General features: G+C 39.7%; 1 protein-coding gene and 1 long non-coding RNA gene across 3 annotated transcripts in view; both read left to right on the top strand.

The window, feature by feature from the left end:
• LOC109952591 (uncharacterized) overlaps positions 1–2,976 on the top strand; it is a 4,657-nt gene extending 1,681 nt beyond the window's left edge. The window contains exon 3 of the long non-coding RNA XR_002273791.1: positions 2,012–2,976. This is a non-coding gene — a long non-coding RNA (uncharacterized LOC109952591). The remainder of the gene's footprint in view (positions 1–2,011) is intronic.
• Positions 2,977–3,487: 511 nt separating this feature from the next.
• Positions 3,488–16,569, top strand: pip4k2ca (phosphatidylinositol-5-phosphate 4-kinase, type II, gamma a). 2 transcript variants are annotated; one of them, XM_020587741.1, is made up of 11 exons: positions 3,488–3,939; positions 5,641–5,738; positions 6,296–6,392; positions 6,597–6,746; positions 11,438–11,584; positions 12,054–12,092; positions 12,195–12,308; positions 12,871–13,132; positions 13,693–13,796; positions 13,962–14,085; positions 16,036–16,569. In XM_020587741.1, the coding sequence occupies exons 1-10, from the start codon at positions 3,784–3,786 to the stop codon at positions 14,040–14,042; spliced, it is 1,248 nt and encodes a 415-aa protein (XP_020443397.1). In that variant the 5' UTR covers positions 3,488–3,783; the 3' UTR covers positions 14,043–14,085; positions 16,036–16,569. The 2 variants fall into 2 exon arrangements, with proteins under 2 accessions (XP_020443397.1, XP_020443396.1); XM_020587740.1 differs by lacking the exon at positions 16,036–16,569 and having other exon boundaries at positions 13,962–15,244.
• The last annotated feature ends 830 nt before the right edge of the window (positions 16,570–17,399 follow it).

Below are 17,399 nucleotides of genomic sequence, written 5' to 3'. Positions count from 1 at the left end.
AGCAGACGCACGCAGTGACATGTGGCATCATGTCGCTGTTGCAGCTTTGAGTCAGGACAAGCCCACGGACACTGCTGAGCCCGTTTGTAGAGGATGTTTCTAACCTACACAAACCAAGGGAGCGAAGACGTCCAGCTCAGCAAAGCACCTCGCCGACAGACGTGCCCACTTAGTGGTAATGTTAGATATTAACAAATCAGTTAGACAATGTGTTGAATCAGATGTGTTAGTAATGCAATTTAGTAAGATTTAAAGTCTGCTCTAGTCTGTTTTGTTTCAAGGTTAGCAGACAGAATGGTGATTCTGAAAAGTGAACCACAGGTACTTATGACACCAATTCTTTAATCTTGTATTAGAATATTATGTCTGAATAAATGAATGAATGCCTTAGCTACACACCATGTGACAACATACACACACATTGAAATTCTTCATTTTGTTATGACTAGGTAAAAATGCAGCTGCTCAAAGCATGTGGAGCACTAGGTAAGAGATGGAGTCTTTGGACTGACTTCATCTGGGGATTTTGTAATTTTTCTGGGTAAGGGGTTAGCCCAAATCTTATAAATGTATTAGGTTCTGTGTGGCGGCCTGTGTGTGTGTCTTGAAAAGGGATCAACCCGGGTCGTGTTTGTAATTTTGCTTGTGATTAAAATAAACCAGCACTATATGAAGAAAGATGGACTCCTTCGTTATTCAGAACAATTAAAGAACTGGGGTACTACAATGCCCGTGGGAAATTTGACTCCTCTCTTTACCTTGTTAGCATGAGCATTCATTGCTATTCACTGTTGAATTTGGGCCACAGTTAATGCATCATAACAACAAACCATGCATTTTCATTAGTAGTGGATGTTAAACAGTGTTTTTTTTTATCTATCAGGGCCGACACAGTGGTGGTAGAATTGGTGCTAAGGTAGAGTAGGCTACGTTAGCATCATGGCTAAAGGTTCCAGGTTGACTGTGGCTCGAACCGGAACCTTCATTGTTTCAAAAACAGAATGCCAAAATTTCATTTCTATTTTTTTTCCAGAAAATATTGAGCTTAAATGAAAAGTGTGATCTAGAACAAACGGTAAATATTCATGTACTGTATAAGAAGAAACATGAAGAATGAGGGCAATGGTAAAAAAGATGCTAAAGTGTTATATTAAATCAGAAGTGTGAAGACTCTTGAGCACTGAAGAAAATATTTCACAAAGGTGTGAGTTTTAAACAGATGAACAAAATCAGGACATTTCTTTTTTTCATTCAATTCTTGAAGCCCCAGGTATCTCATTCATCTGAATGACAGTTCCTCTGGGTCATCACCTCCCTCTGAACAGGTTACTGTGTATTACTGATTTCGAGAGACTTGGTTGGAGGCTTAATACTCATACATATTTACTTTGCCTGCAGAATCCCCTCTGCAGTCACAGTAACCAGTCACCAGTAGTGACAGAAATTAGAGCACATTAGAGCCATGCTGCTTTTCTGCCTTTACTAGGCACTTAAAGGATCATTCTCCCCTGCTTCAGAACACAGGAACTTGACACATGCCTGTTTCCAAGGTAACAGCAAAGAATATCTCAATTATCCATATGAAATTAAGGCCTTGCAGAAAATGACAGAGGAAACATGATCCTTGTACACCATCATATATCCTTCTTCTCTACCTAGGGTGGAGGTTTGGTTCTGTCTATTGGGAATAAAATGAAACCAGAGAAATACCTTTTAAGCAAAATATGTATATCGCACCATGTTGACCTGAAAAATGGCTGCACATTAGTTTGTTCCGTATATAAATTATTTAAAAAATGAAATGAAAATGAATGAAGATGCTATTAAATATGTCTTATCATTAAAAAACAAAAATTAAATTGAGGGATAATAATAAATTATGACGTAATTTTTATGACCCTATCTGTCAAAATGACAGTCAATGAGAAAGTCTAGTGTGACCTCCGCAATACACTGCTAGAAAGTTTGGAATATAAAATGGTGAGAGCTGTGTCATTTGTGTTCATTGTAGATCTTGATGACACTGACTAGGGTGATGGGGACTCAACTCAGACTGGACTCGGACTGGGACACTGGGAACTCGACTACAACATTGCTTATAAGCACCGTTGGTTCCCTCACTTGCAGCTTTTCTTTATGTCTTAGTCCCACCCATGTGAAATGCAAGGAAACATGCGGGGGGGAAACCTTTTGGTTCATACAAAACTAGGAGCAGCTCTGATGTGTGATTTTGTTTTGGGATCTTACTGCTACTGGGAATCACTGTACTAGCTAACCGTATAAATCAGTTTTAAAAAAGTAGGCTTAGCTCCACCGCAGCCAAGTATAACAGTAAAATGCTGTTTACACATAACTGCCTAATAATGTCTATAATAATTTGCCTACAGAATAAGTATTTTTATTTTCAATTTTTTAAGTAAATTTTGCAAAACTTTTAAACTATTGCTTCCAAAATCCTGACTGAGAATCTTGCAATGTTCCACTTGACGTCTTGGTTTGGTCTGGCTGAGCAGTTTCAAATGAAGCTGAGTCAGCTGTGTAGTGCCAGGACAAGTTAGATAATGCTGTCTACAGATAATTCTTTTAATTTAAATTAGTTTGAGATGATGATCTCTGCGAAGTGCATTTAGTGTGCCTTTGGCAACCAAAAATATTTTGAAGAAGTCTTTTTTCCCCCAAGTGTAATCAACATTTTGGACTCGCTTGAATGTTTATTGCTTAGTTTTAGGTATGTTATCTGTAATTTTTTTTTACCTCTGTGCTGTAGAACACTCTAAACTTTTGTTGTAGTGATATCTTGTTTCCAAATTTGTTCTGTATGTTAATTACTGTACTTCTATGCTTTTGGTACTGGCAATTTTTCACACTGGAGGACAAGATAATGATTCTATTCCATTTAAATTGATAATTTTTTATGATCAAATAGGCTAAAAAATTAATCAATAATTTTCTCAAATAATTCTTTGTTTTGTTTTGTTTTTGTTTCCTATGGCATTCAATATTAGGTGAGAGGGAAACAGTATTTCTATTTTCTGTATGTCCTGCAAATATAGTGAATTGACAATAAAAATCTTTGATCTCAATCTTGTTTTTAAAATTGTTAAAATGTCAGTTTCCCAGTTTTCCCACTTGCTGGCTGGGCTATGTGACTGAATGACGGAGTAGCGTACTCACAAAAACAGAGACCGGTGTTCTGTCAGATTTTGCTACCTTGTCGAGATATACTACCTTGTTGCTAAATCTATGGACTGACTAACCCCACCCCGATCCATCCCCCTAACCCTAACCACTTTGTGAACGGTGGGTAGCACGTCTTGATGGGTAGCAAAATCTGACAGAACACCCGGATCATTCCGACCATCGACCTTCGCTTGAAAGCATCACGTAATCGTGACGTACTTGCCCACCTGAGGAGGGTGGGTCATCTGACTCTCTATTATCGTTTTCATTGGCCCCAGCGACCGTTCAATCATAAACTCACCACGTGGTTGATAATAACATGGATGGGCTCGAGGGGGCGGTGGTGGACTGTCAGCGGTTTTCCAGAGTTATGCTGTTAGCCATGAACGGATGAAGTTAAGTGACTTAATGATTCATCGAGCAAGATTAAACGTTAAATTGTGAGTTATTCTCCACGGGTGATTTTTGGATTTCGTCGCCGTGTGCACGGAGGAGGCGTGTTAACGGTAGTGTAGTTAGCTAAGTTACGGTATCGTTAGCCATCAAGAAGAAGTGTCACCGCTTGCACCAGCTCTCTCAGCAGGGGACGAGGAGAGCCTGTCTATGGTCATGGCTAGCTCGGGGGCCACATCTAGTCCTATGGTGAACCTGGCGCCTAAGACTAAAACGAAGAAGAAACATTTTGTGCAGCAGAAGGTGAAAGTGTTTCGGGCCAGTGACCCCGTCCTGAGTGTCTTTATGTGGGGCGTCAATCACTCGGTGAGTCCGTGGAAGCTAACATTGCATCATATGCTAAAGGCGACCACAGTGTATCATGTAAATTCAGCTAACAGCTAGCTCAGTTAGCAGAAGTGTTAGCAAGTGAGACAGGGTGCCAAGCTAGGATCATAGCCGTGGGAGCATGTTTCAACTGGTGGGTGCAAAGCTAGGTTTACACATTAAGTATTGAACTGATGATAAAATAACGACCACCAACACTTGTTTTATCGCACAGCAGGCTATGATCTGACAGCAAGCATATACAAAGTACACAACATATACAGGCAGCGGCTATGCACTGACTGTTATGAAAGCCAGCTTTACAAAATACCTTGATAAGAGCATCAGACACTGGCACAGTATCACTGCCAGAGCAAGTGTCATCAGACGAACAATACTGAGTAAGGTCACACACTTGTTGCAAACTGGCCAATCCGACTGAAAATTTGGAACCCAAGATCCACTATTAACCACGTACTAAGATCAGAATGTTATTATAATATGACCATGACAATATAAAAAAATTAAACATTCATTATTATTTTGTTTTAATTTTAATTGTGTTGGACATGCAGGTCCTCTACCATCCTCAAGCAGCACCCTCTGCAACCCCTATTCCCACAGCCTTGGCCAGTATATCAACCTATGAGGGTGCTACACCTAAATGTGTGACTGTGATACCCAAGGCTGGAATAGAAAAGCGGGTACTTGTAATGGGGCTCGAACCCCTCAGGGTTAACTGTCTTGATAAATGATTAATCGTTTCAGTGTCTTATTATTAGAAAAAAAGGCTACAAATTTTCAGCTTTTCGCAGATATGAGAGTTTGCTGCTTTTCTTAGCCTGGTATGTCAGTAATTTGAATATCTTCAGGTTTTGGACTGCTGGTTGGACAAAACAGCACGACAGAGGACTTGGACTTTACTGGAAATTTTAAACTGCATTTCCCCCCACAATCTTTAAAAACATTTATAGACTCAATAACCTTTTTGATTAATTGCAGATTGCAGCACTAATATCATCTATGACTGGTTAGCCATCTTCCATCATGTGACAGTCTTGAACAATGATTCTTGCCAAAATCTTATTTAACAATTTTGTTTTAGTATATGTCCTCATTTGTTGTAAAATTGTTTTATGAAATTTTGAGCTACAGTGATTAGTCGATTGACTTATTAGTCAGTTAAAGGAAATTAATAAACTATTTGGATTAATTAATGGATCATCTCAGTCTTTTACATACTAAAATACCAAACATTTGCTGTTTCCATTTTGTCAAATGAATCAGTTTTCTGATTTTCTTTATCTTACATGGTCATAAATATGCAAATGTTCATATTTCAAAGCTGGCACCAGGAAGTTTTGGCATTTTTATTTAAGAATTGCTTAAATCAAACATTTTTATAATTTTTTACATTTTTATAATTTTTTTTAATAATTAATAACAAAAATAATCAGTTGATAAACCAATTATCTGGATTTGTTACCAAAATACTCAGTTTGCTCAAGTGTAGGACAAAGACAAGCGACAAAGTCTCACATTTGAGAAACAGTATCCATTGAATGTTCAGATGAAATATGACCCAGACTTTTCATTATGAAAATAGTTGTTGATTAATTTTCTCTTGATTGACCAAACGATTAGTTGCTTAATCCCAGTCACTAATGAGGGCTGTTTAGTGAGTGGCTCTCCTCTCCGCAGATCAATGATCTCAGCCAGGTGCCTGTTCCTGTCATGCTGCTGCCTGATGACTTTAAAGCCAACACCAAGATCAAAGTCGACAACCACCTCTTCAATAAGTAAGACACAAAGAGAAATGCATATAGATGCAGCACTGTTGAAATAGAAGTAAATAAAACCTCTGTAACAGACTTTGTCTGTCTGGTTTCTGGTACTTACTAGAAATGTGTTCCTGATAGATACAGTCAGTTACAGTCGTGAAAAAATTAGGACACCCTTTGAGAGAATGTGTATTTTGTAACATGTTTTAATATATGGTTATTTAACCTTAATTTGAACAATTTTTATAGAATTACATTTACAGAAGATCTTAAAGACTTTTCTTCAGTTTTACTTGTTTAGTTGTATTACTTTAATCTCTCTGTATTGTTAAAATTGAGATTAAATAACCATATATTAAAACATGTTACAAAATACACATGCTTTCAAAGGGTGTCCTAATTTTTTCACATGACTGTAAATCTTGTTTTGCCTGACTTGCAGAAGAACATAAAAAGATTCGAAGTCCTGAGGTCTGTGTTGGAATGAGCTTGACAGATGTTTTGGATTGTTAAGACTGTGTGTGTTGGCACTGACCTGCACCTCCTCACTTCCTCCTCCTCCTCTCCCAATGCAGAGAAAACCTTCCAGGACACTTCAAGTTCAAAGAGTACTGTCCTCAGGTTTTCCGAAATCTAAGGGAACGGTTTGGCATTGAGGATCTGGACTATCAGGTTAATGATGATTCAGTACACAGACACGCTTATACACTTAATGTTACTTTATTGAAAGTACAAAGGGATTTATCTAGAAGAGCTCATTTCCTCAATACTAATCGGTTGTGCACATTTTGTTCATTAGTGTTGTTCCTGAAATATGTTTTATTATGTTAAAAGACAAGTGATTCTAAGGTTACCTGTTTGTCTTACAACCCCCAGGTGTCGCTGACCCGTAGCCCTCCAGCGAGGAGTGTTGACGACCAGGGAGAGGGTCTGCTCCTCAACTGCTATGACCGAACACTGGTCATCAAGCAGATCTCCAGTGAGGATGTTGCAGACATGCACAGCATCCTGTCTGAGTATCACCAGGTAAGGCCTGGATGGTTAAAGGTGACGTCTGCTGATATTTTTTATTTTTCTTATGATCAGGAAATGCCATTATGAGTTAGTTTGGCTCTTAATACATTTCACTACATTGTCTGTGGCTCTCAGCCCCAGACCCACTAGTTCCTACTGAAGAAGGAAATCTTTATAAACGGCACTCAAATGTATCATTTCAGTTAGGGCTGGGCCAGTAAGTCAAGTTATTTACAGTGTATGAAATGTCTTCATCGTGAAGATCATGTCATTACAACATGCACAGAAATGTTCTTCCATAGATAACACAGTGGCACCTATTGTGCAATATGGACTGCCAGGCCTTATGCAAACTCTCAGGTTGTTTTGCCCTGTTAGGAGTTAAAGCCACAGCAGCCAACAGACCAGACTGTTCCCTGGTTGTGTTGTCCCTACCTGTTGGTAGCTAACAACTGACTGCTGATATCAGGCTTGTGCCTAGAAACACAAGCAGCTGGATTAGAGGAACTAGTGTGTGGACATTTCTGATGAAACAGATTTGTAGATGTTTCAGTCTTGTTCGGAGAACCGTCCCTAAGCTCGTTCTAGTGTCGTTGTTAAAAAATCAAAGGGTGTCTGGTCTCTGTAGTTTCTTGCAAAGTTTTTAGCAAATGTTACCCAAAAAATGTAAAGGGTATAATTGTTTGGGGACTATTTTTAGCTGTGGATCAATACACGTTTTATTCAGGGCTGGGAGTACTTGCAGCAGGGCAGCATATCTGGCACCGCATCAACATCAACAACTGTATGTGTGTTCACGATAATGAAGGAACTTGTCAGTCAGCCCAGCAGTGTGACTCATGGGTTTTAATGGTTTCTGGACAACAATAGGACTCGGTGGCACAGAGGAATAAGATGCAGCATTTTGTATTGCTTTGTAAGTAGCATTTCTTTGTTTTTATTTGTGGGATTTGTTGACAATTTGACAAATACAGAATATCACCTGCCTTGTCCTTTAACATTCAAAGTTCACAGATGTCCTGGTTTTGAACTTGTGTTCAGTTTGTTTACATAAAACATGTTAAAATGTTAGTTAATTGATTGAATTTTAATCTGAACTGAGACTTGGAGCCAGGTACAAACATTTTCATCCATAGGACTGGTATTATGCCATTTTATGGCGTAAATTTTTTAACGTGACAAAGTAACTGCTGTAGGAACCTAACGAGCAGAGGAAGAAAGTAACTAAGTACATTTACTCAAGTGATTAAATACAATTGTGAGTTATATGTACTTGAGTATTTTCATTTTCTGCTACTTCAACTTTATATTTCAGAAAAAAATATTGTGCTTTGTACTTACTGCAACTATTTCTTAACTTTAGTTACTTTTCAAAGAACAGTACAAGATTTATGCAGGATCAGTGCTCCTCTCACACACACCCACAGCTGAGCAGAGGATGTGAAGGATTACTCTGTAGTTCAACAGTCAGCCAGTAACCGACTGTATGAGAAGTTTATAAACAGCTGGTGAACAAGCAGAAAAAAAACCTGTAGAAATGTGACTTATTCAGTCACTGAAGTCCATTTTACCTCTAAACCAACGAGTGAACGTCAGTCATGCCTACTGTTTGTCTTGAGGAACTTTCAAAGCACAGTAATAATGATATCGGCGTCATTCCAAGTGCCAGCAGTAGGTTTTCATGGTGAAGCAGTCATATTATGAGGGTCAGACTATCAAGGGAATATTGCTTTCATGGCATTATGGGGAAACCGAGATGCGCTTGGCGGAGGTTGCACTCTCCTCCCTATTTTGTGAGCATGCATATAGGTGAAGGAAATTGACCCACATATGATGATTTTCAGATGAAACATCTTGCCAGGTGCAGCTGAGTTGGGCAGTGAGTAGGAGGACAGCAAACGTTGGCACTGCTGAGGTGTCCTAAAACAAGGCAGTGTGGTATTTGAGTGTTGTTCTCCAGCTGAACCTCTGAAAGAATATCTCTGTGCAGATGAACAGTGTGTCTCATCATCAAGGTTAGCCAGTGTTACGGCACTAGTGAATGCAGGGGACACTACACACACTCTGTTATGTTATGTTTGCTTTGTCAAAGGTGTTCATATGAGCACATATCTCTGTATATGTGTAGGAGGAATAAGAGCAAGGTGCCATAGTTTCACCTCCATTCTGTTTGCTTCTGTTTCTCTCTGTATGTTCATACTTGTACCGTTGAGTCACGTGGATACTTCAAAAATTAGGACGCACTTCAGGCTAAACATAGCACTGAGTAAACTTTGGGCTGCTCTGAGCTCCTATTGGAATGTGAAGACTGTGGACACACAGCCTACATAAAACCAGGAGGGAGGCGAGGAAAATGGCAGCTCTGTTTTGTTTTAATTCACTTGGCCCTGAATGAACCTCTTGTTATCAGAGTGCCTGATGCGTTCGCACTGCGGTTTCCTTCATAGATCGTGATAGTTTTCAGGTCACAGTTTATTGAAATCTTCAGTTTTTCAGCTGAAGAACTGAATAATGAGGAGGCACAGTTGGGCCTGGCCTGACAGCTTATGACAGAGGCTTGTAGGCTTTACTTGGAAGCACTATCAGAAGGTTTCTGATCAGTTTTTGGCAGAATTCAGTTATAACTGTATGACCGTGTCTGTAGTAATGCTCCCGTACAGAATACAGATGGAAAACTGCCTCCATGTGTCTTTGTCAGATAATCTCAGTGAACGCTGTAGCAACATTTAACAAAGACAGAAAGCATTCATGATGATGATTTGTTTGGTTATTGTGTCAGTGTTGATCCGTGCCAGTCATTCTGGGAGTGGCACTGGGTTTCAATACAGAGCGTATGTATCGCAGTTACAGCTGTTAATGACAGAGCACATTCTCTTTAACAATCATTTAATGATAAAATAAATAGGAATGGTTAATTCAGTTAAATACCTGACAAGTCACAGTATCACAGTGATTCTTGTACATCCAGTATTTCTATGAAATTGTACAGTTCATTATGCTGCAATGTTTCCATTGCAGACAGTCCTGCAAGGATATTTCACGATGGTGAATGCACTATGTTGAACTGTAGGTCAGATAAAACGAGCATTTTGAAGAGGTCAGCTTAGGTTTTTGGAAACTGCCATTTATTGTTTAGCTTTTTTTGACATTTCATATTCCAAACAAATCAGTTAAGTGAGATAATAATGGGTGTATTGCTCAATGATGGAATGTTTCTTGCAGCTCTAGTTTGGTGTGTGTTGAATACAGGTGGACAGTTAGTAATTAGTGTTGTCCACTTCCCCATGTGTGTTACTGCAGTCTTTGTTGTTGCCAGCTTTTCACTCTTGCGTGGAAAGTGTTTACATTAACGTCTCCTCCTCTGATATGCATACGGTCACCAAACGGCTGCTTTTCAGACTTCCAAGATTAACCAGGAGGGTGTAACGAGTGTGTGCACACACACTGTGTTTCCATGACTTCATGGGACATTACATGAGCTTACTCTCATTTCCTGGAGACTGACTTTAACCATAACCACTCCTTGCCTAACACCCAACCTCACCCTGACCTTAAACCAAGGCTTCACTCTAAAATATAATGAGTTATTATTGGAGGTTTGCTTTTTGTCCCCATAAGGACATCAAGTCCCCACAATGTCATTGTGTAAATAGATTTTGTATTTTTCTCCACATCCTCTGGTCACAGTGCAGCAGCAGGAGGTAAAATATATCCATAGAACCGGGCACAGTTGAAAAATTTCGCTTTTACAATGGCACCGGTGGTTGTCAGGCGAGCTCGCATGAACGCGCAACAGCCTAGAGATTATGCCCATTCAAGGAAATCCTTAGACTATCACATAATACTTAATTTTGTTAGGGAAAAAGTCTCGCAAGCAACAGTTTGTAAGATGGGTATAAACCAAGTTGCTTCTGCATAGAAGTACTAGAACATATGTAGGTACAACAGATTTTTTTAAGCTCTAGGTCACATCTAAGATGATAATTCTAACATTGTAGATAAGTCAAAAAACAAGGAAAAGTGCCACGGTCCCTTTAACTTGCATAGCCTCGTCAGCAACACTGACTTGAATGTAACAAAAGTTAGAAATAAATAAAAATGACAAACTAAATAACAGAACCATCTCGCCCCGAGAGAGAGAATTACATTTAGATTCATACAGCAATTAAATTCATCACCAGAAAATTAAGTAAGATTGAATGGTTTCCAAATTTTTACATGATGTAGTTTGCTTCTCAAAGTGTGTGTGTTTGAACCTGAAGCTCAGTAGCTGGGGATCAAACCTGGCTCATTGTGGTACTCGGCCAGTGTGGTTCCACTGTTCCAGGCTCCCAGACGTAGAAATTAAAAAAAAAAAAAGCAGTGTTAGTAGAGACATGTAGAATATCTTTTTAACATCCTGCTCATCCAGTGTGTTTCAGGGGACACCAAATGAGGTCAGTCTGATGTGTCTATTTTAACTGCCTGTTGGTGTGTGCTGAACATGGCCACAGACACACTAATGAGTTTACAGTCAAAGTGACCTTTGAATTTTGCCAGATGTAAGTTGATGTGTCTTTTAAGACTGTTCATGTTTCATCTGAGTCTGTCTCAGACCTTTTCCCTGTATTGAACTCTTTGTGTTTCTAACATTGATGCTGCCCAGGACAGTAATCCACTTTCCACACCTGCCATCCACACTAACCGTTGTCTCCTCCCTGCAGCACATAGTGAAGTGTCATGGCAGCACCCTGCTACCACAGTTCCTGGGGATGTATCGGGTGAGCGTGGACAGCGAGGAGGCCTACCTGATTGTCATGAGGAACATGTTCAGCCACAGGCTGGTAGTACACAGGAAGTACGACCTGAAGGTGATGAGGAACTGCACGACAAACAGTCACACATCCCAGCCCTTGTCACTGGTTCACAAAGCAATGTGGAAGTCCTACAGATATGACTTCTCTCTAACTTGGCCCTAGGATAACAGGCAACCTGCTAATTCACTGTAGAATTCTAATGTGACACTAATACTAGTGTATTGTTTGTTATTTTTCGAACAAAAGCTGCCAAACTTCCCCTTAGATCTGCTTCTCACTTTGCTTCTTTTCTCTGTACTGTGTCATTGTAAACTGAAAATCGTTGGACTGTTGGTCAGATGAAACAAGTAATATGACATCTGTGTGGATTTAATAGACCAAAACAGATGCACTTTTTAATTTAATATAAATACAAGTTTGTTGCATCCCTAATTCACACTTTTTTTTTTTTTTTTAAACAATGGTTTAACATTTTTCCACAGTTTGTCAGTCATGATATAGTTCCAATGGTTTGTTATTGCAGGGGTCTCTGGTGGCTCGTGAGGCAAGTGACAAAGAAAAGGTGAATAGAATAAATACCTTGCCTACCGTCTATTTTCTGTCGGTGTTTGGTCTCTCCCCTGTATCATGTAAAGCCTTCTAAATATTTATTGTTATCCTAAAGGAAAAAGAGCTTCCTACCTTCAAAGACATGGATTTCAGGAACAACATGCAGAAGGTGTACGTGACTGAGGAGCAGAAGGAAAAGTTGATGGAGAAGCTCAACAGGGACGTGGAGGTGAGCGACCTATTTCAGTGTTGAGCCCTCGCTGCTGTTGCACACCTCGACCACACAGCGGCAGCATCAACACATTAAGGAAGCACCACTCCTGTGTTGGCATTTTGGCAGTAGGCCGATGGGTGTCAAACTAATTTCATAGGGGAGAGTTATAGATGTGAGCTGAAACAATTAGGTGATTGAAGAGTAACTGAGCTGGTGTTATACTGTGATGATTAAGTGTTCCCTTAATTGTTAGTAATAATAGGTGAAGTCCCTTTTCCACCCATTGTTTTTCCTGCTGGTTGCACATTTCTTGATTGCACATTTTTCTTATTTGAATACACACAGTTTATTTATTTTAATTTATTGTAGCCTTACAAATCACAGTGAGAGCCTCTGTACCGGAGTCAAATTCCTTGCATGTCTAATCATACCTGATAAAGGTTCTGATCTATAAAATGCAGAGACCTTTTTGTTTCTGGCCAGTATTCTATCAATTATTGAAGCGACTGCTTCAGCTCTAGTTAACTTCATCTAGTAAAAAATGTCATAACAAACATCCCTCTCCCATTTTCTTCAGTTTCTAGTGAAGCTGAAGATCATGGATTACAGCCTGCTGCTCGGTATCCATGACGTGGGCCGAGGTGAACGGGAGGAGGAGGGTGAAGAGGTTTCCAACGAGGAGGAACAGGAAGCAGAGAATGGCCTGGCTCTGGGCCCGACTGTGGGCTCTTACGGCGCCTCTCCAGAAGGAATCGCCGGTTACATGTCTTCCTACAAACCTCTGGGGCCTGGGGAGTTTGACCCCATTGTCGATGTGTATGCAGTTGGGAGCTGCCCAGGTGAAGACTTGGTTCAGGCCACAAAATAAGATCATTCAAGACCTTAATTTGGGCGTCTATACAAACTAGACCTTGGAGTGTTGCCTATAGTCATTCGTTGATTCAGTTTCGATCAACCAATCAGTTAATCGCTTCAGCACTTGTATAATGTAGAACTAGAGCGATGAGTTGATTAAGAGACAAAATTTAAAATTGAGCAATGGTCTTATTTTTCAAGCAGAAATGTAAAGATTTAGCCATTCCCAGCTCCATAAATGTGAAGAAAATAATCGGCAGATTGATACAGATGACAGTATATGTTAGTTGTAGGCCTCATATACTCCATGAGACGACACAGCCAAAAGACTGGATCTGATTGTTTCCCTGAGGTCTGTGTGTTACAATTTCTGCTCCATTATCATAATCCAGGTCTTCCAGAAAATAACTGTCATGTGGTTTGAGATGTTTTGATGTTTATATCTTACCAGGGAGCTTTTATCTTTTGTCTCTAGAGGCCCGTCATTGCTGTTGTCAGTACAAGCCTAATAACGGAACCCTGATTTTCTGTGCCGTCATTTCAGGAGCCCCTCAGAGGGAGGTCTACTTCATGGGCCTGATTGATGTACTTACTCAGTATGACACCAAGAAGAAAGCGGCTCATGCCGCAAAAACTGTCAAACACGGGGTGAGTAGCACAGGAGGGAAAGGAGAGAGGCAGAGGGCTGCTGTCAGTTGTTCCAGCACAGAGGGCAGGTGTTAGATGCTTGCTCTCTTCCACGTTGTGAAATGTACGACCTATACAGATGATGTTGACAACCTCTTTTGTCTCTATCTTCTCTCTTGAATGCAGGCTGGTGCTGAAATCTCCACAGTGCACCCCGAGCAGTACGCCAAGCGTTTTCGTGACTTCATCTCAAATATTTTTGCATAACACTGAGCACACTGCCTCAAGTCATTGTAGCTGAAAGCTAAAAGTGAGTGCTACTGTTGACCAAAAATAGCATGCACGCACAGATCATTTAAACTTTATTATCTGAGGCAAGACTACTTGCTTATGATGGCGCATTATAATGTACTTCTTAAGATACATATTTATTTTTAAGATATATTTCTTATAGATATTAAGCACTCTTAATGGAAGAACTCTAGAGCAATAAGGCACATGGCAACAAACTGCTGCCGATCAGTGTTCACTGTGATAGACCACATCAGTGATAGATCAAATATCTTTGTTTTTTTAATGCCACTTTACTCTGGGTCCCCAAGGATGAACTAAACTTAAGTGAAGACTCTGATGTAATTAGAAATATGTTTAGTCACTGCAATGTCTAGAGTTAAATGAGAAGATCATTACCACATTCACATCTGTCCATGAAATGTGAAGCTATAGCCCCCAAGCTGTTAGCCTAGTTTAGCCAAAGACTGGAAACTGTATCTAGCAGCACCTCTAAAGCTCGATGATGGGTTAGAGGCTTCCTGAAGTCTTGAGAAACTGGCCCGGTCAATAATGATCTGGCTCATTACCCACTGTAAAACCTTGTTTCAGTTTTTTCTACAGATTAAACAAGATAGAACCTGTTAACTAGTGAACTTTAAAGAGTAGCTACACCTCACTGCACTGTATATGGAATCACATTGCTGGTATATGATGCTAATATACGGTAGGCCTTTTATATTTGCATCAACATTCATATTATGTGTAAAAGGAAAAAAAAAAAGAATTTAGCTAGTTTATGTAACCGTGGATTTGAAGGCTCAGCACAGTAAATGCTCTGCTCCCCCCACGGCTCTATAGCGACACTCCCACAGACGTACACATCAGAAAGCTTCTCGTGGTAGTGCCACACAGTTTGTAGTCACAAGGTGTTTCTCCCTCGCTCTTCTGTTGCATGTTTTTTTATGTTGGGAGAAAGGCATCTAGCAAAATGTGAGTGTTTAGTTACGTTTTTAAAGCTGCTGTGTACACAGATTCAGCTTCTTTGGACGGAGCCAATCTAGCTGTTTCTGGTCTTTGTTATAAGGTGAGCTACATATTTAACAGAGAGGTGTGTGTCAAAAGGACACTCCACTGATTTACCTTTGCACTCCTAGAATGCTAAACTCGCAGTGGATGGTTGAAAAATGATTCCACATGTTCATCTCTTTATCAAAACCCAGCACCAGCATTAACCACAATGCAACAGATTCAGGTGTGCTATGCTAGTAGCAGCTAATATAGGCTGCATCTGGAGCAGAAAGTCCAACAGCCACACCCACTTCATGCTTGATTGGCCAGAAAGAGACGTGCTTTCTCTCTCTAGCTCTTCTGTCATTTATTACAACTATTTCTGTCACCTTGCACATTTACACAATAACTAAGTGCAATACTATAAATGCCTTCCAGAAGAGACTATTGGGAAGTGGGCACTGTTAACACAGTAGTTATCAAAATCTTGTCTTGATCTTCTCATGTAACTCAGCAAGAAAACGAATCAGCATTGTTCTCAAAAATGTCAGTTTCTTTAAATTCTAGTTATCTTTAATAGAGATGGTGTTATAATAATGATACTCCAGACAGTATACCTTTAACATTATTTATCTACAGAAGCAGGCCATTTATGTTTCGAGTGCGAAATGTGTGGGATCAAAGCTTTATCTCAGCGGGGTTTCCACTTTGCATACAGTTCAGCTTCTTTGGACGGAGCCAATCTAGCTGTTTCTGGTCTTTGTTATAAGGTGAGCTTTGATCCCAGACATTTGGCACTCGAAACATAAATGGCCTGCTTCTGTAGATAAATAATGTTAAAGGTATACTGTCTGGACAGAGCAGTTCAGTTAAATTAAATTTGAATGGATCATATTAGCTTCCACCAAAGTCTAGTCAATTTTAAATGTAGCTACAGAACAAAATTGTCACTTGAAATATGAAATCTGTTGTATTTAAGCACATCAGATGCCTGTGTAACCGTGTCTACAGCTACAGAGAACATGGAGTGGCTGACTGGAGCACTTCTATTACCCACAGAGGAAAAGCGACTGTCCCCATTTTAGGATCAGTCCTGCCTTTTTAATAAATTGCATGTATGTCTGTATATAAAGCCAATCATTCAGACTCTGGAAAGACTCTTTTTGCACACTGGTATTTTGTGAATTCAAATGGAAAATGTGCATTATGTGACTCATTGTGATCAGTAAGACTTTAAAAATATATACAGCAATAGGAACTGTTGTCTGTGTATGGTAATGACATTTGAGATTTAGTCCTAACCAGGGTACTGTGTTAAACATCTTTGATGCTAACACTACATTTCTATAGCTTATGCAGGGAGCTTTAACAAAGCGAGATGATGCAACATTCCGAAACACTGGCGAGGCAGCAGACATACAGTGATACTCTGTATGATGTCTCATCTACTCCATAATTGCATATGTATTTTTGTAAATCAGCTTTTGGACCAAAATATATTTTACAAAGAATTTCTGAGCAGTGTTGGACTCATTATTTTTTGGGAAGACGTTTGTGTGAGAGTGGATTTATTTCATCTAGTGATGAGGTGCAGAAGGACACCGACACTACCAGCCTCTAACACGGGTCACTGCTCCTGTTGCTACAGATGTTCCTGTTCCTCTGACTTTGGTGATTTCTTGACTTTTCCTGTAGCACCACCAGCAGGTTTTCACTTTAGCTTTTACTGAAATATTTCAACAACTACAGTTGCAATCAGAAATATTCAACCACCAAAGATTTTTAAGAATTTATGAATAAAAATCTTTTCAAAGTGCAGGATTCTGCTTTGGATGACGTCTTTATGAGTTGAGTGATACATAAAATCAACACAGAAAATGTATGATGTAGTATTTGTGTGTAACAGTATATTTTGTTAAGATAGCCATGTCACAATTATTCAACCCCTAAATAATATTGTTTTTAAAGCTTTGACAGTTTTTATGGCCTAAAGTAGAGCTGAAACATCATTAAGCCTTTGGGAACTCTATAACAATCCTTCATTTGCTCCAGCTATGATGCATATATAAACCCCGACCATGAAGGTATTCAAGGTGAGTTGCAATCATGGGAAAGACAAAGGAGCTTCCACAAAAGCTGAGAGGAGATTATTTCATCACCTCTGAAGGGCCTCGGGTATAAGAAGATTTCCAAAGAGCATGACACTGAACCCCAAATTGCTCCCAGTGGCTTGACTAGCGCCGTTATGTGGCAGCCTGTCGTCATTGGTGTGTAAATGGTGTATGATCTGTAAAGCGCTTTGGCCAGTGCAACACACTGTGAGAAAGGAACATCAACAGTCGA

The sequence above is a fragment of the Monopterus albus genome, unplaced genomic scaffold (genome assembly GCF_001952655.1).
Source record: "Monopterus albus unplaced genomic scaffold, M_albus_1.0 scaffold477.1, whole genome shotgun sequence".
NCBI lineage: Eukaryota > Metazoa > Chordata > Actinopteri > Synbranchiformes > Synbranchidae > Monopterus > Monopterus albus.
Note: the sequence above shows the minus strand (reverse complement) of the source record. Positions and strands in the feature narration are given on the sequence as shown.